The 27823-nt window shown below is 38.4% G+C and overlaps 2 protein-coding genes across 2 annotated transcripts in view; one reads left to right on the top strand and one right to left on the bottom strand.

The window, feature by feature from the left end:
• Positions 1–9931, bottom strand: part of LOC129765950 (uncharacterized) — a 254900-nt gene extending 244969 nt beyond the window's left edge. The window contains exon 1 of the mRNA XM_055766407.1: positions 8825–9931. The gene's annotated coding sequence lies outside the window, so the exon portion shown is untranslated. The remainder of the gene's footprint in view (positions 1–8824) is intronic.
• Positions 9932–18173: 8242 nt separating this feature from the next.
• LOC129769529 (phospholipase B1, membrane-associated-like) overlaps positions 18174–27823 on the top strand; it is a 68456-nt gene continuing 58806 nt past the window's right edge. Inside the window, exon 1 of the mRNA XM_055771859.1 lies at positions 18174–18330. Within this exon, the coding sequence (XP_055627834.1) occupies positions 18287–18330 (44 nt within the window). The 5' untranslated portion in view covers positions 18174–18286. The remainder of the gene's footprint in view (positions 18331–27823) is intronic.

Raw genomic sequence — 27823 nt, 5'->3', positions numbered from 1 at the left:
TTGGATTCGCCTCCGCTGTCTCACTCACGCGTTCACATTTGATTCGGTACACGAAACACCATAACACACATTGACTGCATCAAGCCAAAGCGGTCCGCCGACCGCTCGATCATTGCGTTCGCCAAAGTTTGCTCATGACTTTTGTTTTTATTTACAGTTCGGATCAAATCAGGCAACATAACCTTACACACTCCCCCTCGGCATGTGGCAATCAGGAGTAGAAAACGCATCCGGGGCCGGGGCGGACCGGAACGGAAATGGAGCGACACAGAACAATTTCTGCAAGCGTTGAAGGATAGATAATCGTAGAAAAGGCAATAAAAATAAACTAGACAGGATCAAGTAACGGTTGCTCCCTAAGCTCACGCGTCCGTGGTGATGGTGGTGACGGTGAAGGAAGGGGACAAAGGATGAATGCAAAATGCTAGCGCAAGTGTTTCCAGACAAGAATGTCAAGCGTGTGGCTGCTAGAGGAAGAGTCATTCTGACGGCAGCAGCGGATTGTGCATTTTCCTAAATTTTAATTAACGCGCTCCGATGTTTGATACACAGAAGGAGAAGATATTCGGTTTCAAAACGGGGAGGGGTGGGTTCCAACCCGACACAGTAAGCTACTCGTAAGGAGCTTATGAGATTTGCGCTTACGGATGGCAGGAATCCTTTATTTGGGAATGCTATAAATTGTCCTTTCCTGCACTGCACTGTTCACGCTGGGCAATTCATTGACAATTGTCTATAGGTGACTTGTGAAGATTTTATTCGTGTGTGATTAGGTGAGAGTCACAATGAAGGAACAGAATAAGTATTATATGACATTCATTCGCTCACAAGTTACCAACGCAGCAAGTCGTGACAAAATCGTAAAGTCCTTTTTCGCGCCACGTGTTAAATTTTCACGAAGGAAAAGTTGATCGATCTTTATCGTAATGCATCGAGATCCGGACACTTAAGCGCTTACCATGATAAGTTCAACTACTAAAAAATATTGACATATCATAGCATGAAAAATTACCGTTCCTATAGAATTAGAGGGCATTCATGTAAGTTATGAATCACAGAATTCCTCAATATCATGTTATATTTGTCCGGACACTTTTCTATTCATGATTTGAATTCCGGACACTCTTATTTTTTCGTTTACTTTGATTGGCAAATGCAACACAAATATGTTTTGATTTTTCCATTTTTTTGTCAAACAGATTGGTACAATGCTTGACATTACACTAAACTGATACAATAGTAACTATCAGTTACATTAATTAAACATGCTAAAGATGCTATGGTTTTGGTGTGATATTGAAGTTAATGAAAAAGTGTCCGGATTAAAAACCCGTCCAGATTCAATTTCATTACTGTATGAATATGGGAAGTGATATGTTGATAAGCAGGTTTATAGATTCTAGCTCATCTTTTTCTATTAAATAGTCATCAGTGAAGTGTTGGGTAGAATCTTATATATAAGAGCCTTAGAATGCAAGGGGTGTAATTGACTTGATCGATTTCTCTTCATCAACTTTTTCTTTAGTTAATAACTCAACTGCAAAAAAGATCCAATTTAAGTTCGCTATAGAATCCGATAGATGAGGTTCTGACCTATCTTCCACATTATCAAATACAACTGGGAATGTATTTGCAGCTAAGTTATGACCAGAAGAGAGAGTCGATGTAGAGATATCGAACAAATCACTTACACCCCTTTCATTCTAAGCCCCTGATATAAAATTCTCGTGTCTCGATGTTCGTGATCAAACTCCTCAGAAACGGCTCGACCGATTTTAATGATATTATACTCAAAAAACTTGGTAGGCATGAGAATAGGTCGTAAACTATATATGATACCGCTAGGATAACTATTACTTTATATTTGATACCGATTAGGGTGGCCCCATGCAACTAAAATCTGAATAACTTAGTTTTCTTATTTTTTTGCATAAATTTGGCTTGAAAAAAAAATTATAACCATATATAACCAATTTTTACCATCATCTCCTTTTTTATCGCGATATTTGTATTTTTATATAAACGATACCAAATAATTAATTCGTCGTTCGTTTTTTTAAACAGGACGAATTTATTTACGTTGCTTAATGCCAGATGGCACTTCGTCCTCCTCATCGAATTTCACCTCACACATACGCAAGTAACCTCAATTCGACTAAAACTAGGAATATCGCCGGCGAGCTGGAAGCCTTTTGGATGAGCACAATGAATTATTGAAATTATTCTAATCACACCCATGCTCGGAATGCAAAATAACAGTCACGCTATTGTCGTCAATCCTGATAAAAGACCGATTGAAGAGCACGTGTGTAGATCCAATGCGCCACAGTTATTTTGATTATTAAGAACATCATTCATTTTGAATTAATATTTTAATATTATGTGGTTGGAGGAGACGAAACAAACAAATTAGTGCCCTCGATGGATTCTTACGTGTGTCGTTTGATGAATTGGCGCAGTCAGGACAACGTCATTCTAGGATGTCTTGAGCTGTGTCAATAATCCATGGTCAACATATTCGCAAAGGTAGAGAGCGAACGACTGCGATTCCTATGAGACAATCAACAAAAGCGGTTCGAGGAATTATAGCGAGACGTTATCATGAGTAACACCTACGCAGCCTTTGTTCAAACGACAGCACGTGTGTTCAAACAAAAGAAATGCAGTCTTTAATGGGCTCTATTACAAAATTACACGTATTTCGTCCAACATGTTCCTGGATGTATACAAGATTTATAGAAGAATCGTTAAGTTCGGACTATTTTCTAAGTATTTAAACAACATCGAATAATGATTTTCATCCAATTTTAAGCAATTTAAAATTATTTTCGTGTCTGCTAATCTGATACAGATTAAATTGCTCCACGAATACGGATTGCTTATTTTGAAGTTTATTTTGCGCCGAGGCAAGGTTGCTACATTTCATAGCACGAATGATCAGATTTCTGAATGCAAAAGACGAATCCTGAGATCCGATCGATCCGGTCCATTTCTCTGTACATCATAGATCTCATCTCCATCTCCACATCACACTCAGGTTCGGGAAGTTCCCACGGTCCAATGCAATTCACGATCAAATCTTCACGTATCTGCTCGATATCCACTTGGAATCTATCCTTCATCGATCATAATCAATTAATTTTATGGATCGTTGAAACATTTGAACGCACATGTATTGCAATACATTAGTTTTTTTTATTCAACAGTCAAAATATTCACTAGAAGTAATTTATATGGCAGAACAACATTTGCCGGGTCAGCTAGTAATACATAATATAGGTTACGTTTAGGTTTTTTCTTTAATCCTAGTGTAAGGTGTGTGAATGGTATATGGACATTAAAAAATATGATTTCGCTGAATTCGAAGACTGTCTGAGTGAAGACACGTATTTGAACTAAAGTAGTGATATTAACCGGACATATGGATTGAGAAAACGCTTAGAGCTAGACAATAAAGATAGCGAAATAAGAGGGAAAAAAAAACTAAAAAATTGTACTTTCAAAAGAAAAGATGGTGAACAATTTCATTCTAAAGTATTCTGATTCAAATGAAAACCATGAAGCAATATACACACTGTCGAAAATTCCCGCAATTCCGAATTGGTTTAAAACACCACAAATACGATTGAGTTTATAGAGAAACAAAATAAAGAACAAAAATCAGTTCACCCGATGAAATTGGCTATCAATCTGTTCAATGCATCAAACAATATATCGAACATCAATCAGCAGACTTTTATGACTTCAATTTGGTATATTGATCGTTAAAATCGTTAAATTAAACTACTAGATCAAAAGTAATGAATTTTAGAAAAAAGTCATTTTTGGATAAAAAAGGTGAAAAAATTGATTTATCCGGACCACCCTAAAATGGAAATTGGGATCCCAATGAAAAAATGAAAAAATCAGGTCTGATATTTTTCGGAAAGGATTATTAACACGTTTCACGAAAATCTGAGAACCATTATATCGGACTCACATGGAGTGGCTGTATATAAATAAATATATAACGCAAAATGTGTAAGTGTGAGCAAAAGTCGAGGAAGGAATGATCCTATTTAAGCCGTCTTCATTTTGTTGTATTTTTCTCTGCCCGTAATTTAATATTATGGTGAGAAAAAAATGAAATTTGAAATTTTCGAAAAACTGACGGTGGTAAAAATACAATGTAAACAATACACTCTAAATTATTTCTACCCAATTTTTCGAGAGAAAATACCTAATGGGTAATATTATTATATATATTATTAATTAATTATTATTATAATTTTATTAATCAAACACAAAGATTATAGAATACAAAAAGGAATAGTAAAAATTATCCACCTAATTAATTTAACAGATTCAGAAACAAAAGTACTCTCATTTCGCAAAGTAGTCAGACAAACAGATATGAATCTTCCAATCAATAAATTTTGCAAAAAAGTAGTACACATGTTTTATCCCTTTTTGTTTATTTATTTAGGCTCATTAGCATTTTAGATGTTAAGATTTCTATACAGTAGTTAGTTGTCATTTAGGCGTAAGAGTAATTTTTCTGTTCATCCATTGTTCAGCAGACCGGGCAGCGAAGACAGTTGATATTGATCATTGTTGGATTATTAATAGCACAACAGCCCGATGTTTCTTGCAAAGCAGAGCAGTTGTGTGGATGAATCGATCTTTGTTCCACCGTGGATCGATCTCCATCGCTGATGATGGTTGCGTGGACGTATTTATTTTATAACAACACATAGATCGTCAATTGAGATTTTCAGAACAATGTTAATATTTATTTTTGTTAAATTTATACCAAATTATTTTTGAAACCGGTACTGGTGCTAAGGCCACAAAACATGATGGAAAGTTTTGTTAACAAAATCCTTAAGCGTTAATTTGAAAAGTTTTATCGGCAAATTTCAAAACGTAGTATCGAGTTGAAATTGATCAAACTATGTTTTTCATGTTTTTTTTATTACGATATGCACAAAAATATATGGAAAATCATTGAATTACGATCGTTTGAATGATAATTAAAGAGTTTCAGTATACAAAAACCTGATTTAATGCAACTGAAGGTGCGGTCATGTCTTTCCATAACTCGATTTAAAAACTGATCTGCAGGCATCTGGAGACCATTCGGGTTATCTTAAGCTAGCTTTGACAAACCAAGTGGTTCGATATGTCGCATGATGGAATTCGGTTCTGGTCATCCGTGGTGCTGTTTGTAAAATAGTTTTTTCTCACTTGTTTCAATAGTAATTACAAGTATTTGATTACTATTTCAACTAATAAAATATCGGCTAGTATGTTTAGCGTCTATAAAAATTGCTGTGATGTGTTGAAAATATGTTTCTTTACCATAGTTAAAAATGGAAACGAAAAAAAATGGGTGGGTTATATCTATGATATAACCGCAAGGTTGACGTGAGACTACCTTTATTTAGCAATTATTTGTTTGCATTGATTTAATTTTTGATTGAATAATACAATTTCCGAATTCAATTGAATTCAATATATTTGCTTTGTGCGTAAAAAAATTGTATAATGCCATGTGAGGTGAATTCATGCATTTGGATAGATTATGTTCTTCGTTACAGGTAAATTTAATGACAGTCCTTTTACGTTTGGTATGATAACATCTTGGTTTTGAAGTCGGTGTTAGACAAACACATTTCAGCCGGAATAAAAATGCCCCCGAATTGCCAATTTCCCCACGCTCCATGGATTAAAAGTCTGTGTTAGAGAAACACATTTCAGTCGGAAGAAAAATGCACCCGACCTGCATGAATTTGCAATGCCAATTTCCCCAGACACCTTGGTTCTGAAGTTTGTGTTGGGGAAACACATTTCAGTCAGAACTAAAATACCCCCGACTTTCATGTATTTGCAAAGTAGAATCCCCCAGGCACATTGATTTTGAAGTCCGTGTTAGAGAAACACAGCTCGGTTGGAACAAAAGTACCCCCTAATTGCTGGTTTATTTGCTAAGCGGATTCCCACAAGTACATTGAATTTGAAGTCTGTGTTCGGGAAATCGTAAATCGGGCCAATCAAAACTAGGCAGTTAGGGCGTTTATATAACGCTTGACATTTCACAGTTATTCAATTGTTTATCTAATGAAAAATAACATTTTATAAATTGCGATAGAAGCGTAGAAATATTCCGTATCAATTGATGCAAACATCTTTCCGATCCAGTAAGAAATGTTCGAGTTATAAGCATTTGGAATCTTTCATTTTTTTCCTGCGTGTTCTGTGTTTAGGTTTTCATTTTACCCCCCATATACTCCGGTTAGACGTAGTCCCACGTCAAAAAATATTTCTCATGTAATTGATTAAGTGATTCGTTGAGAACCATTGACGAGTGAATCTCCAGATGATTATTGAGCATGTCAGATCAAAAAAAGTTTAAATATTAATAGCACTCAATAGCACTTTAAAATTTATGTTTGTTTTCAGTTATATGTTTGATCAATTTCACCCCGGTGATCAATTTGCTCCCGGATGACGGTATTCAGTGGATGACTAACACGGTCAGTAAATTAACAGAGGAACAATCAACGATGAACTAGATCATCCTGGAGGAAATCAATGCATTAATGTTGATACTCTATATTGACACAATCTACAATATACTCGAGAAAATACATTTTTTATGGACTCACTACTACAGAACCAAGGATTCGAATTTGATTTCCCCGAAGAAGCATTGAGTTAAGCTTTACCTAAAATTGTAACTTAAAACGACATACTTATATACATACTAAAAATCCTAGAGATAGATAAGAAATCATCGGAAATCATTGAGATTATACCCTTAATCATAGAGTCACTACAAATATCCCGAAGCACAGATTCAGATTAAACGCTCACGGAACAAATTTCAATAACATCTACAAAAGTGAACCTATTTTTATTAAAAAAAAAACGAAAATAAAGCTCATTTTATGACACTTTCGATGTGAGCACCCTTTTTTTTTAATAACGCGTTTTAAACGGTGAACAACATTTGTCATGCACAACTCTAACATTACGACTTCGACACTGTTGAAAATCCGAGTTATTTTTTCTTTAAATTCCTCCAAATTTTGTGGCTTATTAACACAGCAACGGTCCTTCACGTACCTCCAGAGGAAGTAATCGACGACGAGAAATGTTGATATTGTTACCATAGGAGGACAAAGCTTCATTAAGGCTTCGGTTGCTCGAGTAATACGATTTCACAAAAAATACACGTACATCTTGACACTGAACGGCCGATCAGACTGAACGAGTAGCCGAATACTATCGTCCCGAAGTAGAGAATGCAGTGTTACCATCGACGGAGTGAAAAAAAAATATAAGGAGCTATTCGATTATTTTGCGTGAGCGTTTAATATGAAAGACCCTCTACATCATAAAATCACCTCAACAAGTATATTTAGTACGGTAAAACTAGAGAGGTGTGTTCAATGATATTCAGATATACGATTACTAGGAGACAATTGACTGACGCAATAATAGAGGGCATATCAAGCCATTGTGATGCAGATCAAACAACTGAAACATAAGTCAGTCTATTATCAGGGGAAAAGTTGTTGGTCAACAATGCATTAATATGACGTCAAATTTGGGGCAGATAACAGAACACCAACGGGGAACATACTTATAACATTCTATAATTGCTATTCTACCGAGGACACCGTCATATTCAGCCGAACAAGCGTACTTCAGAAGGAGCCTTCCACAACATTGAAATTAACATCAAATATGTATATTCAGTCTGCTAGGGAGTCAACGGAAACCATAGTATCAATCATGATACTCATCTGTCTTCGTAGGAAGAAAAAAGTCATAGAGGTTCGAAGCCTCCGGGACCCAACCAACAACGGTCATGAGAGTATCCTGGAGCAATAGCATTCACCGACGAAAGTTGAGACTATGGTCGAGGACGATCATTCTTTACTTTCCGGAGGAATTACAACACCGTTATCAGCACATGTCAGCAGTTTGAGCAGCACCACATCGATCACGCCACCAAGACATTCCGCCGACATCAGCAATCTACGCGTTGAACTTGACCACTGACCGAAATGTAACAGAGCAAATTTGTATCATAAATATGGGCGATAGAAATTAGTTTAGTTAGTTCGATTTTTTAAACGAGAGTGTAAAGTTGAAGTTGTAAAGTTGAGTCTTTTTGTTTTTTGCTCTATGTTGAGTGTTACGCAATTTTTTTACGGTTGAATTTTCTGTCTATAAACTGAGCGTGCCAATTAAGTTTTAAGATTGAATGTTGTTCTGTCTGAAGCCTCAACATTATGGCGTGTCGTCACTATAGCCAGTTAAGACTCCTTCCGCTGGTTTCATTTTGCTCTGACATGGATAAAAAAAATCCACTAAAGCCGTGTTTCCATACATCGCAGTTTAGTTTGTTTTTTTTTTGCTTCCAAATAATATTTGAAAAGCAGTTTCTGCACAAAGGTTTTCCCACGAAAATGAGCCGCTGACTTTGCTTTAGATGTCATAATGTAAGCATTATAAAGTGATTGTGATTGATTTTCATTTTAGAATCCGTCATCGTTTTTTTTTTTTTTCAATTACTATGTATATCCCGAATGATGATTACGGATCTTACGGAACAGCTTTGCTTGACCTTACTGACACATCGTAATCATTGTTATTCACAGGCTCAATCTGGATCTATTATACGCTATCATTCGATCGAGTAACACCCACTTCCCCCCACTTCTTGCCCCAATAGAAAGAAAAAAGAAAATCTCCAAACAATTCACCTCCCCGTCGCCCACTTCTCCTTCCCCAGGACACACAGAAACGCTGCTGGGAATTGATTACACCGTACCTTTTGTCGGATCACCGCTTGCGAAAATGTTCCAAGATGATTAATGAGCGTGTCCTGCCACGGAATCGTGTGAACGGCACCGATTACGTATCTGTCGTTAGCGCTGTCGCTGGGTCTATTGATGCACCACGAACTTCGCCGGAGCACATTTAGCTTTCCTCCATCGCGCAGCTTTAATTGGGCGACACACAAATTTCACCGTTTTTATTGCTTACACACTGACGAATTTTTGTTATGTACTCTATTCTCAGAAAACAATTACAATTTCACTCTTATTTTGATTATTTTGTAGCTTCATTTGATTATTTTGTAGCTTCACAATTATATCACGATACACGTGTGTCACAATAACGTGTTGGGTATTGGTAGGGATAATTATTACGGTTATGGTTATGCCTAATGATGCTGAGTAGGAATTATACAACTTTAAACTACCGATTATTATATTGCACAGATGTACGAATAGTTAGCACAGAGATAGAATGTGATATTTTATCAGAATAATCCTTATTCCACACACACACACACACAAACGCACTGAGCCCAGCTGATGGGTTTAAATTTCAATTGCACTTTCTTAACCGGGAAAAATATTATTGCTGCCTGGAAGCACTACACACGATGAGCGCAGAACATTCTCTTCTTGAGCACAAGTATCCTCCGAGCGATGAAAGTTATCCCATTTATTCGCACAGACGGAACAGTCGCTCGTGAAATTCCTGCACCAAATTCTTTTCACTATAGAACAAGTTCAATTTTCAAAACATTGCATCTTCGCCGAATAAAAATTCCTTCGCTGCAGCACTGTCGTCAGCATCCGGCAAATGTGTGCACCTCACACGTTGGGTAACCGCTCCTGCTTCCCCTGTCTGCCTATCCGACAGCTCCACTATTGTATCTTTCACTTCCACTTCCGAACCGTTCGTCCTGAGAATCACCAAAAACCCGACTCACGAGTCAGTTGGTATGCGGATACGAACACGGATCCAAAGCAAACAGACGACGAACAAATCGAAACTTTTCTACACCTTGTTGAAATTCCAACTCCGACCGTTTGAAAGTTTCAACGAACGAAATAATCTCTCGGTGACGCACTTCAGCCCGTCGCTACCAAGGATAGAAATTGCACTGAGGAGGATTCAGATTTTCCGCCCAGCGTAAGGATATGCCAGCAGCCGACGGGGAAAACCCGTCTCGTTAGCTCTCCCTCTCTCTCTGTCATTGTTTCCTCTCTGCCGCGACGCTATTTTCCGCGCTCGGCACCATCCCACCTCCCGCGGAAGCACCAACATCAACCAACCACCCACCCGGTCCCACGTTCGAGACTAAGGTCACACAAACATTCGTGCTGACATCCTTTAGGCGAGCCAAACAACAGAGCCGAGACGACGGAAGGCAGATACTCTCCCGGCTCGGCACGACGGATGCATCCCATTCAGACGGGGTGGCAAGCAGGTGGAAAATTGCAGTCGCTTTCCCCATAATGCTCTCAGTCGCAACAACATTGCTGTTCTCTCGCGCTTAGAGCGCTCACGTTGGCTCTCCCTTCGGCTTCGGGGCGAACTCGTGAATGAAAGCAGTCCTTTCGGTTCCGCAGGCACCGACACAGACTCAAGAGCGGAACCGTAGCTTTGTAAACAAAGTCGGACCAAATTTCGTCCCTCGCTCCTCTCACACTTTACTACACAGTAAAAATGCCCCGAAAGTATGCAATCCGCCACACAAGACCACAACTGCTACTGTGAACTCATCTTTTTCGACTCTCTGGTCCGATACCACTGTGGCTGCAGTTTTCTGCAGTGAGCGGCAGCAAACAACACGCTTCGGCAGATTCTCTCACTCATTCTCTCGCGCCGCGAAATAAGGCAACAACAAAAACACACGGAAAAGCCGGCAAAGCGTGTTGATAACATTTGCGAGGTGTATTTCGAACACATGGTTGCCGCAAAAACCTTTTACGGCTGTGTGTTGGTGTTCACACTCGAGCCGGTGTCGGTTTGTACACTCAGAATTCAACTTGACGTGGATGGAAACATTTTGTAGGTTAGGATGCTGTACAATAAATAGCTTTGGGAGCTGAGACCGACACTGTCAGTGTGCAAGAGCTCGTGATGCAGGCTGAATAAAACGGCTCAACAAGAACAGTGCGAGGCTCGACGTTCCGCCACCTTTGAAAACCTATTCTTGATTGACCTTGAATAACTTTGAATTGCAGATCACTGGAAAATATGCAAGGGAATTCCATTAACCGTCACAGGTTCGACCTTTACTGATAAAATAATTAAATCATCTAATTACTCATCCATTTAATTATATATTTACTAGCTGACTCTGCAAACGTTGTTCTGTCATATAAATTATTTCTAGTGAATATATTGTTAGTTAAATGAAAAATAATTTATGTATAAGTGTAACTGTCTGTGACTCTTTCAACAATCTATGAATTTGATTGAATTTGATCGATGAAATAGAATTAAGTGTGATTCACATACAACATCCACGTTTATTGTATTGTATATTGTACTAGCTGACCCGGCAAACTTCGTCCCGCCCAAAATTTGTTTTTTGTTATTAAACATTCACTTTTTCTTACTAAAGGGTGTGTCACATCAAATTGCATCACGGAAAAAACGTTGTAGAAATTTAATTTTTAGGAATTATATCTTCAGCTTTCGCTTATAATCAGATAAGAGTGTATAGATCACGTTGGCCATGCTTCACTGTCAATTTTTCGAAAAAGAGCGTCGTGAATTAATCCTGCGCACTCATTTCGAGAATCTGGAGTTGTCACATCGGGACATCGGTAAGATGCTGGGAATCGTCCAATCCACGGTCAGCAGAGTACTAAAACGATACTTCGAGAACCTAACCATCGACCGGAAGGTGAAGAACGGCAAAAATGGATGCTCCGTCAGTGAAAAAGATCACAAGCGCGTAGTTAAGCAGTTTAGACGTGATCCGAGAAGTTCGGTCCGGGATGTCGCCAATAAGCTGAATTTGTCAAGTTCATTCGTCCAGCGGACCAAGCAGCGGGAGGGCCTGCGTACATACAATGTTCAGAAGGCTCCTAACCGCGACGAAAGGCATGGTGGGGAAGACGCGAGCCCGGAAGCTGTACACTGAAATGCTGACGAAGCCGCATTGCTTGGTAATGGACGACGAAACCTACGTCAAAGCGGACTTTCGTCAGCTGCCGGGCCTGTTGTTCTTCTCCGCAGAGGACAAATTCAGCGTTCCGGAGGAGATTCGCAAGCAGAAACTATCCAAGTTTGCCAAAAAGTACATGGTGTGGCAAGCGATCTGCTCTTGCGGAAATCGGAGCGCCCCCTTCGTGATAACCGGCACGGTAAACGGGCAGGTTTACCTTAAGGAGTGCCTACAGAAGCGCTTACTACCACTATTGAAGCAGCACGAGGGCCCGACCATCTTCTGGCCGGATCTCGCTTCGTGCCACTATTCAAAGGACGTGTTGGAGTGGTACGAAGCCAACGGGGTCACCTTCGTGCCAAAGAAAATGAACCCGCCCAACGCGCCGGAGCTTCGCCCAATAGAGAAATATTGGGCGATTATGAAGCAGGCCCTCCGGAAGAACCCAAAAGTTGTCAAATCGGAGGCGGACTTCAAGAGGAAATGGATTTCTGTTCAAAAAAACTACAACCTGACGTTGTACAGGACCTTATGGACGGGGTAAAGAGGAAGGTGCGAGCATACGGGCTCGAAGTATGAATAAAAAGAAAATGCCAAAAGTTTTTATTTTAATGTCTAAAATTTTCAAAAGGATCGTTCTACTGGGCGAATTTCTACAGCGTTTTTTCCGTGCAATTTGATGTGACACACCCTTTATGAGCAAGTTTATGGATCCAATCGCAGAACTGTTCATTGATTGATCTTCTATTCGACCCCGTTGAATTTATCTTTTACTATAAAATTCCCAGTATTTCTAACAAAACTCATCATTATAATATCAGATTATTTTCAGACACAATTCTCGTTCAAGATTTTTCAACCACTTTCAAATAAAATGTTTCTCCGTTACATGGAATAAATGTTTTATACAGAAAGTATGATAGAATAAAAACATTCCTTCCTCGAGTTCTGCTATTATCAACACATCCGGCGATCCTTTTTTTTGGTATAGATAGAAGATGATATAGGAGTGCGTTTCATCACATTAAAATCCATTTCCAGGTTTTAACAAAGATTAATTTTGCTAGCGCAAACATCAAATGGACTAACAGCACTTGTCACTATGTAATTGTAGAATATATGGGAATTTAATTTTCCGAATTTTCCCTTTTTCCTTAAGAGTTTTCCGAAAATTTTAAACTGTCATGTTTGGTTGGAATATTTTTAGTTGAAATATGTGTAATAATTTTATGGGACTCCCTCTCCATTCCAGAGGAGGGAAGGGTGTCATACCATTATAGAAACATTTCTCATACCCAAAAACCGTCATATCCCAAATTGTGCTTGATTAGTTCTCGAGTTATGCAGAAGTTTGTGTTTCGTTTGTATGGCAGCCCCCCTTAGAGAGGGGGAGGAGTGTATTCACCATAGAAACGTTTCGTGTCTCGTAAAACCTTCACATTTCAAATTTGGCAAGTTTGTGTTTCATTTGTATGATAGCCCACCCTTAGAGAACGGAAGGAGTGTCTAACCACCATAGTAACACCTATTGTATCCTAAAACTTCCACATGCCAAATTTTGCTTCGTTTGCTTGATTAATTCTCAAGTAATTCAGAAATTTGTGTTTCATTTGTATGGCAGCCAAAGCGCCTCCCCTCCCTAGGGGTGGGGGGGGGTGTTGTGTGGGGTGAGTTGGAGAGTCAAACCACCATATAAACATTTATTGCACCCTAAAACCTCAATATGCCTAATTTGGTTTCATTTGCTTTAATAATTTTCGAGTAATGCAAAAATTTGTGTTTCATTTGTATGGCGGCACGATTCTCCAAACTCGAACGCAGATTCCACCAAAGAAAGAGTTCGATGGAAACTTGGCTGTAGCAAGGATGATTGCCGGAAAGTCCTTCGGGGAGCATGGAAGTCAAGTTGTGCAAGTATCTGAGAGCAGTCCACTTCACCGTTCAGGAGTTTCGCTACGAATACCTACCGGTGCTGTTTCCTTCTGTCTTCCAGCGTGTCCAAGGCTAGTAGCATGCATCGATGTGAATAGGGGGGCAAATTCAACGGTTCAGGCCACGGTAGGTTACGCAATGCGATTCTCACGATTCTTTTTTGGGCACACTCGATCCGATGTTTCCAAGTTAACACTTTGCGGACCGCTCACGAGATTTCTCGTGTTTCGCGTTCCGTCTGTTACGGATGGAACACGAAATAACGCGTGTTTTCTACTTAAAATTAAATCCATGTTAAATCCATGTTCTGCCAAGAATCTCACAAGGCCTACCGATGGTTCGTTTTCGTCTCATCCACACCGAAGGAAACGATCTCATTCGTAGCATCCGAACAAATGAAGCGTACAAGTTTGCCCCAAAACGTGCGGTGCTTAATATGTTATTAAATCATATGGATGGAGACCAGACGATAGATGCATTCTCGAGGATAGGTCGCACTAACGAGCAATACAGCGCTTTCGGACATTGCGGGTCTTGTAAGTCACGAGCTATTTTGGACATAAATCCCAGTTGTCGATTTGCTCTACAGATGATAAAAGAGTAGTGAAGATTGAAATCCAACTTCGGGTCCAATAGAACACCAAGGTCTGTTACACGATCTTCTCTGCGCAGCGTAACATTTTCAACAGAGTAATCATAGAGGATTGGGTGCATAGAGCGGTGGAACGTCATCACCGCACATTTTGGAACGCTGATATTGAGTTTATTGCGATGGCACCAGTCAACGAAAGTATTCAGCAAAGTCTGAAGACGATGGCAATTCTCAATCGAGTGAACAACAACATACAGTTTAAGGTCATCAGCATAAATCAGTTTGCATTTGACTCCCAGCGTAGCTGCCACATCGTTGAAGAATAACGGGAACAGAAGTGGTCCCAGGTTGCTTCCCTGCGGTACGCCGGAAGTGCTACTGAACGCGGAAGAGATACACGAGCCAAGTCGCACCCGAAGAGTTCTTCCAGTCAAGTACGATTTCAACCACGTTATTAGATGCGCGGATGCTCTAGTCAGTTGATATGTACCGTTTCGAGCGATTCAAGAGTACTCCACTCAAAATAATCTCAAACAACTTGAACGCCTCCGAAAGACTGGTGATAACACGATAGTTTCTTACATCCCGCTTGTCCCCCGCCTTGAAGACAGGAAACATAAATGACTCCTTCCATAATGTTGGGAATTTAACTTCCTCAAAAGATGCGTTGAAAATGGCTGCAACAGGCTCAGCTAAAGCAGCTGAGCTCCGACAGAACACCACCGCCGGTATAGTGGACAGATCCAAGAAGTCAGCCGGAGTATCAGATGCAGCAGATGTCGCATCAACATCACACGTTGTTCTTTGTTCGAAGACTGACGAAAAATGTTTGCGACACATTTCACACGCAACGTCAGGGGATGCTGAATCTTTCCCATCACGTTGTACGGAATGCTCGAGTTTTTCCTTTTGCTGTTGATAAATCCCCAGAAGCTTCGAGGATCGCTCCGCAAATTCCGCTGAACTCTGAGTACGTGAGATTTATACAGAGCACTATTTAGCCTACAATAAGTAGCACTAACACGCTTGAAATCACGCTTAGTGTCAGGCGTTCTATGACGAAGCAATTTTCGCTGTGCTGAGTTACAATCACGTTTTAGCTGTCTGAGCTGAGGGGTACTCCAAGCTGGGAAAATAGGTCGTCGCTTGGGAGGGACATGTGATTCCAGCCAAAGTCGAATTTTTCGGTGACATCAGCCCAGTTCTGACTGAGCAGGTATTGCAGTAGGGAGGCATAATAAATTTTCTTATAATCAAGCTGCCTTACTCCATCATTCACATCTCGAGGTATGTAAGATGGGCAAATTTGAGGTACGGCAAGTGAAACGACCAGAGGCGGATGGGGAGGATCGATCGGCAACAATGACACGGCAGATTCGTCTACTTTGAAGTCCTGTTCATCGCCGCAAAACACCAAATCTAGAGTACCGTTTCGAATCATATTTCGGACGCATAAGGCATATGATGCAGAAAATAGATCTAAACTTTATGCACAGGTATTATTTGGTTGATATTTTTAATAATTTAGTTCAATATGCTTTTAAGCTTTCTACTTTGGTATCTATTTGATTGAAAACATAAAAAGATCATCGAATAAAATGCTTTTCAAATGAAGCGAATAAGAATCAAATTTCGGACAGAATGAATTCAAATTTCGGACACTTTATTTTGTAATTTTCTGGACGAAAATTATATTACACTTAATTATATTTTATAGTCACCTGCGAAACACTTACCAAGCAATCACAGTAAACTGTTAACGATGAAGAGAACTGATGAAACACGGGAGAAATTTAAATATTTATGAACGGGTAAATTCTACGTGCTCACGCTAAGCAAACGTCAAACACAAACAATAGTGAGTAGTGTTGATAGATTTTTGCCGATTAAGTTATAATTCAAATGTAGTTCTCATATGAAATGATAGTGAAACCAAGGGATTACTCTAAAGAAGCAATTGTGATATCAATTTTATAGTTATATCATCAGTGCATTGAGCATTTCAAGAAACTAGAACAAAGTGTCCGAAATATGATTCAGAACGGTACGACCGCGTGAATTCCGGATTGAATTTCGTTGACTAAGATTGACGAACTTCATTCCATCAACGAGGACAGAGCTTGCAGCACTCAACGACGATTCTTCGGAAAGGACAACCCTGTTATTACTGGTCTCCCATTGAAGCAGAGGCTCTTTATAGTCACCACAAACGAGAACTTTGTCCTCAATACTTGCCATGTCATACAACTCCTTGGCAGAGGCAATGTGAGCGTAAATCACGTCAACATCGCGGCTTCGATCGGGTGGAATATACACAGCACATACGAAAAGCTTAAAGCCGGGTAATTTCACTAAAACACAGACTTGCTCTAGCGTTGCACTGCGTTCAACGTTCACTCAATAGCTGGTATAGCGTTGTGCACACCACCGAAAGAAATCTTGTCGCTGTTATTTGCGTTACGATCACAACGGAAAACGCTATAGGGTAATTGATCTTGGTTTGTCCAATTTGGGGTGTTTTTACGCAACTAGTATATGCAAATCGATTTTTCTTCATGAAAATCACACATAATCGATACGAGTTTGGGTTTGTTGAAAAGCCCCAAGTCTCTATTTGCTAATACTGCCATAACGTGTTGAAATTATTCAAATTTTTATGTTTTTTAACGATTTTCCTTAAAGAAGAATTATGAGCATGGTTTGACCACCTCTGATCATGGTTTGCCCAAAAAAATGATCATGGTTTGTCCGGTTTTAGAAATCTCCATTTTTGAATGAAAACATTCTAATTCACAATTAGATGTTGCATTTATCATTGCTTAAGTTTACTGTGATCATATTGATTCATTCATAATTTAGGCTTTCTTCAGAATATTGCCTTTTCTTGGGCATTTTAGAAGTGTTCACCTCAACACAATCAACACAGAAAAACCATACTAAAAACCATACTGCTATGCGCGAAGCACACCATAAACAAACATAAACAAACTGCAGCGCGCCAAGCGGTTGCCATAGAAATCATGTGGACAAAACAACATTATTGAATTGGACAACTCATGATCAGAATTGAGTTCATCAAAATGCGTTAATTTAATGGTTTAGCTATGTAAATCCGATACAAAGCAAGTGAGCAAGCATGATGTTTACAATATTTATAAGTGTTGTAATCCAGAAAAGGTCTGAATACGTGCCAAATAATCATCTGGTGATCGATTAAAAGTTAGCTCGAATGAGGGGCGCATTGACACAAATAGAAGGTGTATTTTATAATCCTTTAAAACATGTGATTTCGTAAAAATATACTATCAAACTACTATAAATTATGTAAAAGGCAATTTCATTTATATGTTTCGAAACATTCGAAGGCCTTATTTGACACAGGAGCGCTGAATTAGAGCATTCAAAAAAGTGGGCAAACCATGATCATATTTTCAACTGGACAAACCAAGATCATTTACCCTAGCCAGGTCCAAACAGCTGAATCGAGTGGATGCAGTCGTCAAGTCCAGTTTCAGTCAATATAACAACATCAAGCTCGCAATCAGAGACAGCCAAGAAAAAATCGTCTATTTTCGTTCGAGTCCCACGTACATTCAGGTAGTACAACCAGATGCAATTTTCAATCGAGTTCGCCTGTTGTTGATGTTCCTGAGGTGGGATTGGTGCGGCGCTGGAAACGACGGATAAATCAGGAGCGAAACAGTTCTTAGTGTAATCGTACTTGCCTTGAATTGGGGTTTGGAAGACCCCTCTTCCGGTTCTACACACAGGTCCGGGACGACTGCTGCTCGATGACTGGAACGGCTCAACTGTGGCAGGCAAAGGACCCAGAATGGTAAGATGACAGGTAGAAATCGGAAGCTGATGATCGATGATCGATGAAGTGTCAACATCTGATGAAGAATACGTTAAATCGGAGTCTGGTTGTTTCCTCCAGATTTGTTTGTTGGCCGAAAAGAGTTTTTTGATTGATCCACAAACTCTCTGAACACTTATCCGTTCAGCCTGGTCGACGCAAGTAGCGCCTTTTCTTGCAACGCCGACTCGAGTCCAATTTTGAACGAAACGAACGACATTTTGGCGACATCTTTCCCTTTTTCTTACCACCCGCATACGATTGAGCCAACAAGATACCGTCAACCTTCTTGCCCAATTTGTCGACTGCATGGGCAAGCAGTTGAACTTGGCTCGTTAAATCCTTCGAGTTAACAGAAGAATCGCCTTGCGACTGTTCAATACACAACAATGTTGGCTGATGTGGAGATAGGCCTCACAAAAACCGCAGCGTATGGGATCAATATCGTTCACTTCCAATTTGCATTGTTGACACATCTTCTTTGCCATCGTCGCCTGTCGATTCGCAACAAACAAGAACGTTGGGACAGTGGCTGGTGTTATAACTTGCTTCGGCGAGATAAGCAAAAATTCACTATCGAATTTGGTGAATTATCGTTCGAAGTTTGATGTTCCAAGAGCACGATTTGATCACAAACGAAGTAGAAATCACAGTAAAATAACAATTACGGATATTCAATGAACTTACACGATGAAAAACGGTTAAAAACTGTTCACGTCACGTAACGTCGCGTTACGTCAATTATTCTCCCATGCGTTTCTTATGATAACTTCCACATACACCGGCAACGAAACGACCCGTCAGCATACGTTCAACGAAAACGACCGGCAACATTTGTACAAAAGAATAATTGACGGAAACGGACGGCTCGTTGGTTTTTTTTGTCAAATTTCTCAGTCAAGATCATCCGCGACTAGCTGAGAAAAACAGTCTATATACTACTATTGTTGAATAATGGTCGGGACTACAGGTTTTAAGGAACCTCGATTATCCGCGAGCGGTTGATCCGCGGTGCGGAATATCCGCGGTGCGGAATATCCGCGAAAGTGAGTTCCCTAGTAAATCTATAAACCTTCCCGAAATTTGTCAATGAGTGGTAGAGTCTTGCTTTTTTGTTTTGGTCATGTCTTTCACATTACTTGATCACTGATGTACACGACCTTAAAGATTGATAGTTCAATAACTTCTGCATTGATGAAACATATTTTTCTTGCAAAAATATATATTTTTAGTGCTTGTACCTCATTTTTAGTCTTATATTGCATTATCCGTGATTTTCGTTATACGCGAAGGCTTAGCCCGACTATTTCGCGGATAATCGGGGTTCTACTATAATTCAATGATTTTCATTGATTTTTTTTAGAACTGATTCTAGGCTGATTCGGAAGAGGGCATTGCGATTTAAAAACTGTTGCAGGTGTCGACACTATGAATAACATGAAATAAATCATTCGTTTGGCATTTGACATGACGATGCTGCTGCAAGCATTGACTGCACGTGTGAATTGATGGAGACGTTGACGGAACGTAGACGTTCTTTTCCGTAACGTTCTATGTGAATCGCACATTAAGCGATTTGAACTATAGTGTGTTTGATATTTACCCTGTCGGGAATGACGGTGCGTATTGTCATTCGATAAACGAACGTGAAACGCTCGTGACTCATGTGTCCATATATGTGTTTGACATATCGAGGAATGGAGCACTGACAAAACATTTACAAGAAAGAAACTCAATCCATTCCTTTTATTAATTCAACGTATTTCGAGTATTTTTTGGGGAGTTAACTATCCCTAACTTAACTATAAGTCTATAAATCTCTTTGCATTTCCGTTAAAACTTTAACCATAATATAAAATCATCAAGCACAATTTTTGTTTTCCCACATTACACATATTAGAGACTATTTAATTTTTTGGCAGAATATTTTCATTCATATTTTTGTAAAAGCGTGTTCCTTTCATCCGAAAATACATTACCGTTTTCCCTTCACAGAAATGGAACACGAAGTTCAAAGTCATCTGTGTCGGATTGCGTGGCATATTTGCACAACCCGATTGGACTTGAGTCGAACGGATTACAGAATGCAATCTTGTGATCCGTTCAGATAATTCTGACTTGAGCGGATTCTAGAATACAGGAGAGTAGTTGATCAGTAGATAGATATAGAATTTCCGAGGAATTACACTATCGATCTCCTCAGAGCGTTTTTTTATTAATCGAACTAAAAAAAGTGCGTATGAGGTATGTCTCGCTTTTGCCATTCAACCGAATATATCCAGCAACGTGTGATACCGAATACGTGTAGTCCTGTAATGTAGGACATTGAAGACTGATTTTTTGTTACATACACATGTGCTGCAATGAGACATTACATGCGTTTTGGTCTGGAAATAGTAAAGGCTGTGTCGGTGTTGCTCATGATAGCACCTCACAAGGGACTATATTATTCCTCACTCCCTTCTTGTAGATTTTGTCAAAGGAATCACGACATCTGACAATGACGTTGTCCTGATCGCGTCAAATCATCATCTCTTGTTTGTTTCGTCTCCTCTAACCACATGTTCATAAAAGTAATGATGTTCATAAAAAAAATCCTCTGACTCCTGTGGACATAGATATTTTCGAACTTGTCACTCGAAATACATTCAAGGCGTGTTGCTTAGCTTAGAAATCCAGATAATTGTTTCTTTTTCGAATCACAATTTCTTGTTACTGTGCTCTTGCCTACCATTATTCCAGTTAAGTCTTCAAGAACATGCACATTGGATATACACACGTGCTCTGTATTTTATCAGAATTGATGACAATAGCATGATTGTGATTTTGCAATCCGAGCATGTGTGATTTAAAGAATTTCATTAATTCATTATGCTCATTCAAAAAGGCTTCCACCTCGCTGGCGATGTGCCTATCTTTAGGCGAATTGAAGTTACTGTGTGGGGCGCATGTTTGAATGAAAATTCGATGAAGCGGACGTAGCGCCATCTATCATTGAACAACGTAAATAAATTTGTTCTATTTGAAAAAAGCTAACGACGGTTAAATTATTGTCTTATTGTTTATACAAAAATACTAAAATCTCGAGAAAAATAGAGGATGGAATGTAAAAATCTAGGGTTACATGTATTTTTTTAAGCTAAATTTAAGAAAAAAATCCAAAAAAAAAATCGGTATTAAATATATGGTAATCTAGTTTACGACATATTCTCATGTCTACCAGTTTTGTGTGAATAATTTTATAAAAATCGGTCGTGCCGTTTCGGAGGAGTTAGAGATTTGATTTTTTTGGTTATATATATATATATATATATATATATATATATATATATATATATATATATATATATATATATATATATATATATATATATAGATTTTTTAAATTATTGATTTGTTTATTTATTTATTTATTCGCATATTTTATTCTACTGACAGAAATAGTCTCAATGAATAATGTGTATCTACACTTTTAATTTTATTATTTTACTTACAAATTGTGACCCCATTCAACATACATTCACATATGAATTTACATTTATTCATTGCACAGAATAATCATCATGAATTGTATGGTACGATAATACTAACATTGAAATCAAATAGGATAAAAACTCCATTAAAAACAACACACATTAATCTGATTAAATCGTTCTGCGCATATTATGTCCTTTGAAAGTTAAGCCTATGGATTTTCCGTGGCGAAACTATCTGTATGAAGGCGTAGCTGTATCGTTGATTCGCGAAAGTACGAGAGTCGTTCAAAAAATAATACTTTAGTTGCATAAAATTTTAATGTTGCTTCCCTTATTATTGGTTGTATTTGTTTTTAAGGGCGCTATATTTTTATATAATTTTTATTGAAAGCTGAGGTTATATTTTTTAATATTTTTTCTTGAAAGCTAAGGTTTTTATAAAACAGGGCATTGCCCTTGGTTCTGAGACCATGTAAACTATAAAAAACTAATATAATCAATAATTACGAAAACAAAATCAATTTTTTTGCAATTGGAATATTTTTCCAAAAAAGTCTATTGGCTGATTGGCTTTAATTTGGTATGGTATTTGCTATGTCTTTAATTTGAATCGGTGGAGTGATTCGAAAGTTATGAATTTTTAAAAAAGACATTTTGTGGAGAATAGTGAAAAAAGTGATTTTTTGGACCACCCTAAAAAGGAAATGGGCACCCTGACGAAAAAAATAAAAATACGGGTCTAATTGTTTGCGATAAAAAACAAATCCACCACTTTCCACAAAAATCTGAAAACAACTATATCGGTTTGGCATGGAATAGCTGCATATACATATCGAAAGGGACATGTTTTGATTTTAATTTTTTCAACACTCCTATACTCGCGCGAAAAATCGTTTTTTATGTACTCTGATATTGTTATTGTGTATTTTTAGACGTTATTGATATTTATTCAAAGAAAAAGATGTAATTGAGTGAAAAAACTCCAGAAAATATTTTTTTTAACTTCATTCAGTTCTAATAGTCATTTAATTCAACCACCTCATTGATTCTCGGTCTGTCAGACCTATGCGCGGATATAGGAAGGTTAAATAATCAATTTAATTTTCGAGAAAGATTTTTAACGGTGTATTCAAAATGTTATTTTTACTACTTGTTCATTGATTTCCCAACAAGTTTCTGCACAATATATTTTAATCAGACTTCTGAGTTTCGAGTTATGATTTTTTTGCAAAAAAGGTTAATAATTCTGGATGCGTCCTTATAAAAAATCAGTTTTTTCGTTCGTCGCAAAAAAGTGGCCCGAAGAGTTTCGAAGTTGAAATTTCATTTGTATTCATTAATATAACCAAGATAAAACACTATATGCCCAGTGAAATTATATTAAAGATTTTTTTTTTAATGTGGGTTTTCAAGTGGGAGCATTTGCTATAACTTTTTTGGAGCACAAATTTGCCGCGGAACACCATTTGGAAACCCCTGATCTAACACATTATAACTCCAGCCCGCATATCCGATAAGTTATTCGCTCATCGCTCTCATCCAATATTATTTCAATAGGATAAGTATATTCACATGCCGTTCAGATTCATTACAATGATCGAGGAGCAACAGTTTTCTGATAGAACACAAACAAGAAATACATATAACTCTTACTACAGTGTTTGTCTTTCCCATGAAATATCCTCCTCCGTGTCCTCAATGTTACTCCCATCGGTCGCTCCATTCCTGCTGGAACTGCTGATTGCTTTGTAGCATGTCAACTGTCCCCAGTGGCATCGCGCAGGACTTCATACTCATATTCATTTGAAAGTCAGACCATAGCAAAACGATCCGTAGGAATAATTAATAAACGTCCCCCAGGATAAACCAGCCCGGCATTCAGCCAAAATCAGAGAAAGCAAAACGGGGATAGTAGTGAAAACAAAAACAAATCCCACCGACAATCCGTATCTCCTGTGAGGGATTCGTTCGAGCTGTTGAAGTTGCTTTCAGTCTTTTTCCCATCATTTCGGATTGTAATTTCCACCGTTGCATCCGTGTCTCGGTGCAGCATTAATGAAATCCCTCAGAAAAGATCTCTCCTTCCACCCTTGCTGTTACCGCCACAGGTTGCAAAACGTGCTCTGGAATGGGGTGAACGAAAGGGAAACCGTGCGTCGCTTGGAGGAAATGGCGATAATTTATGCTGCGCTGTTTTTATGCATCTTCAAATTACACCGAGAGCTGTCGCCGTCTTTTCTCAATTTCCTCCTCGCTGCGTTGTTTGTTATTGAGGATCCTTTGGATCCGTCGAGCCGATGTGCGAAAAGAAGCGGATTGTTGTAATTGATTTCTCTAATCCTGTTGTTGACGCAACCAACCGAATTGTGGATTGTGGACAAGGAATATAAAAAGCAATGCGTTCCTCAATTTCAATAAATAGAATAATCAGAGAAATGAGGAGTTCTGTCCATCGAACCAAGAAAACCATAGAAATAGCTGTCATTTTGGTTCCAAATGAGCAATTAAAAAAATATAGGGAATAATACCCTTGCCACGTGATGTATAAATCAATATTCTCGATGATTAATGATAATTTTAAAAGTTTTTACCCAAGCAACGGGGTTTCAATTCCAGATGATGACTTCTTGCGCCAACCTTTAAGTATCTTCATTACCGTAGAATAGCATCGGTTAAGCAGCCGTCGGAAAGACGGGAGCTCATTTCAGGTAAAACGACCAATACGAACGAACAAAAACCGAAACACTGAAAGTGCATTATAAAATTCACACATATTGCACACGATACTGACTAGCATGAACTCGGTGACGTGGTTTTCCCTCGCTCTCCCCCGAGCTGAAGAAAGATTTAAAACGTTCGAGGCTTAATTTTACGAGCCATAATAACAGTGAAACGATCATAACTTATGATTGAGTAGAATGTCGTCAGATAGAAATGAGTAGTGCTGTTGTTTTTCCCAATGTCAGTCATACATTGTCGTTATGGTTTTTACCTTTCAGTCACGGTGATACTTGTGGCAAATGACCAATCTTTCGGACGCAAGTATACATTATCTGAACCACGCATTATTTCGACTGAATTTGGAAGCGTTCGAATAAACAGAACGGTTTTTTTTTTCAAATTTGATTGGACTTTTCTGTTTTCATCGGAGAAAATCGAAGAATAGCTGCTCTACAGCGTGAAATCAACGCTTCCGCTTACTCCCCTTACTCATCGGATCTCAAGCCTATCAAACATTTGTCAAATTAACTAAAGTAAGAAATCCGGAGTTGGTTCTTGAGAAATAATAGTAGAACATCTCCCCCGCAAAAACCCGAAATTGGCTCTATGAATCAAGAGACGCCTGTAGAGCGACATTGTAGCAAAAATTTACCATACCGAGTATTGACGTGGTATTCGTGAATTCATTTTACGCTTTTGCACTATACGGGTAATTAACCCTTTCACTACGGCAGGGTGCTCTGTCGGAGTGCTTCCGCAGAACGGAGCACTGCGCCCAAAAGTATGCATATCGCGCTGGTGTGATCGATGTGCAGTATCACCTTGATGTCGTCTATAGACGACGCTCGTTTCGAAAGGGTTAATGGTGTCAGTTTTGTTCGACATTATTTGTTTTATTTCGACAACAGTAGAAATTAGTTTTGTTGGTTTGACTGTTGGTTGTGAATGACAAGATATAATACTAATAGACTTCTGTGAATCATTTAATTATTAATTTGAATGAATTATTATAATTTTCTCAACATCAGAGTTATCAGTGTACGATGACAATGTTTTTTTTACGCAATATGCGAACACGCCTCCGTTACTGTTATGAGCCCCTACCTTAACACGTCGCCACTGACATGGACAAATGAAAACGAGTACAATAGAACAAAATAAGAATAACATCTTTATATAAAAAACAAGGTTTTTCCCGCGTACGTATAACTCATCATGACATGGCAAACCACTTTCTGGATATAACGGAATTCAGAGAAAACAGTAAACTTGAGTCACTGAATTTATAAATATTATAATGTAGCTATATGAAAAAGTAGAAAGGTCTGCGTCTAGAGACGGACGGAAATTTGACGTAGGACTTTGAAGTCTCAGCCACCATACCTTTTTTACCTTTCTGGTCGTTTGTCTGCTCTCAGCCACCACAGTAAGAAACCATGCTAATCTCTTATTTTACTCGACCAAGTATCAGTTTATACTTTTCCTATACGAAGTTTGATGTCTAGTGAACCTGTTTACGAATCAATACGGTTCCCCTTATGAATAATAGATCAAAGTATCAAACAAAATAGTCACCCAAACAAGACAACGCACAGTGCGTTGAATGCATAGGAATATGGGACAAAATCATTACAGCAGAATTTAGTTATTGTAACCAAGGGTGGAAAACAAGGGAGCATGATGAGATTTTCGCAAACGATTAATCGCAAACTGCACGGATCGCGATCTGTACAAACTGCGACTAACGATTAATCCTCCCCCATCATAACCAAACGATTTTCTTCTGGTAACTCTGAGTTGATTAAAACATTGCTATACTGAAACTAGTTCAAATAATTGAGTTACTCTCCTTCCTCGTTTTGTTTACAACTAGTAACAAGAATTTGCTCCATTGGAATGAGTATCTCTATGGCGTACGCTTTACGATTCTCGATCTCTCGTCCGGGCGTTCAATTTTCCTCTCCGAGCGCGTTTACGTTTACGTTACGGAAAAAATGCGCTACAGCGGATAGGACGACATTAATGTTTAATGTTCCACAGAGGATTTCTCAGATTGTGTTTAAATTCATCTGCAAGAGACTACAAACAATAATCTCCCTCAAATCACTAATTTTGTGAGTTAATGTAAATGCGTTATTGGCCAAGGCTATTATGGTCTTGCGAGATACATTTTTCCGCCAGCCCAAATACAGAACACTCCTTTCAGGCTCGAGTAAACTGGTGGCTAGAAAAGACCTCAATTACCTTGAATTAATCAAAAACATAAATTAGCGCAAATATGTCAACATGTGTTTTTTGTGTAAGCGTAAATATTTACTCATGAAATTTCAGAATTGTGGAACTCTACATAATTTGTATGCAGATAGACTACCCACAGTTTGTGGGGGGAATACTCTTACAACTCAAATGGGTAATGATTAACTGCTATCACAAAGCTGAGAAATTTTTTGACGTTTTGTTTTACTACTGATTCATTAAAAAATAATTAAAATTTATTTTAAAATGTTTTCTTATCCTGAGACTGGCTCACCATATTGCACTGCTACTAAAACCGCAGGCTAACTTCAAATATATTTTTTATTCATTTTCGGCGAATAATCAATAGAGTGTCGTGTTATGAAACATCAGAACAATAGCAAAAAGAACTTCACGATCATAAAGTGTTGGTTCGGTTATTCCAGACGACATTGGAATAAATTCCATCTGATCATCTTTAGGAAAGTTAATGGCCTTCGAAGGATAAATTTATCTTGGGAACAAGAAATTGATGTTCATGACTTCCAGTCGGACGTTTATCCGCTCTGATAATAATTGTGTGGTCCTCACAAAGCATATATTCCAATGCCGTCAGTTCACTTAAATTCAACGAAAAACGTAACCACACAGAATTGAATTAATCAAATATGTGATCCGATTTATCTACAAAATAAAAAATGATTAAATTCCATTAATCATTTTTTATTTTGAATTAAATTCCATTGAATTCGAAAAGTGTTTCGTGAAATCACTAATTGAATTATTATTAGAAAAACTATTTGGAGAGAAATGTGAATGTTCTGAATTATTGGAATCTAAAAAACGATTTTTGGCGGGATGGGATTCGCCCAAATCTGCTGGTAATAAAACTAATCAATTACATCGATTACCCGTCTGCTCGCTGTCGGACGGGATACAACAGCAAAATAAAATCGACACGAGACTGAGTCAGCCACTCACTGCGGTCAGTGCAATAGAGAATTGAAAATCCCTCGACGAGTGTCGTAAGATTTCAGATG

This window comes from Toxorhynchites rutilus, chromosome 2 (genome assembly GCF_029784135.1).
Source record: "Toxorhynchites rutilus septentrionalis strain SRP chromosome 2, ASM2978413v1, whole genome shotgun sequence".
NCBI classification, from domain to species: Eukaryota; Metazoa; Arthropoda; class Insecta; order Diptera; family Culicidae; genus Toxorhynchites; species Toxorhynchites rutilus.
The sequence above is the reverse complement of the archived record's forward strand: the minus strand, read 5'-3'. Positions and strand labels throughout refer to the sequence as shown.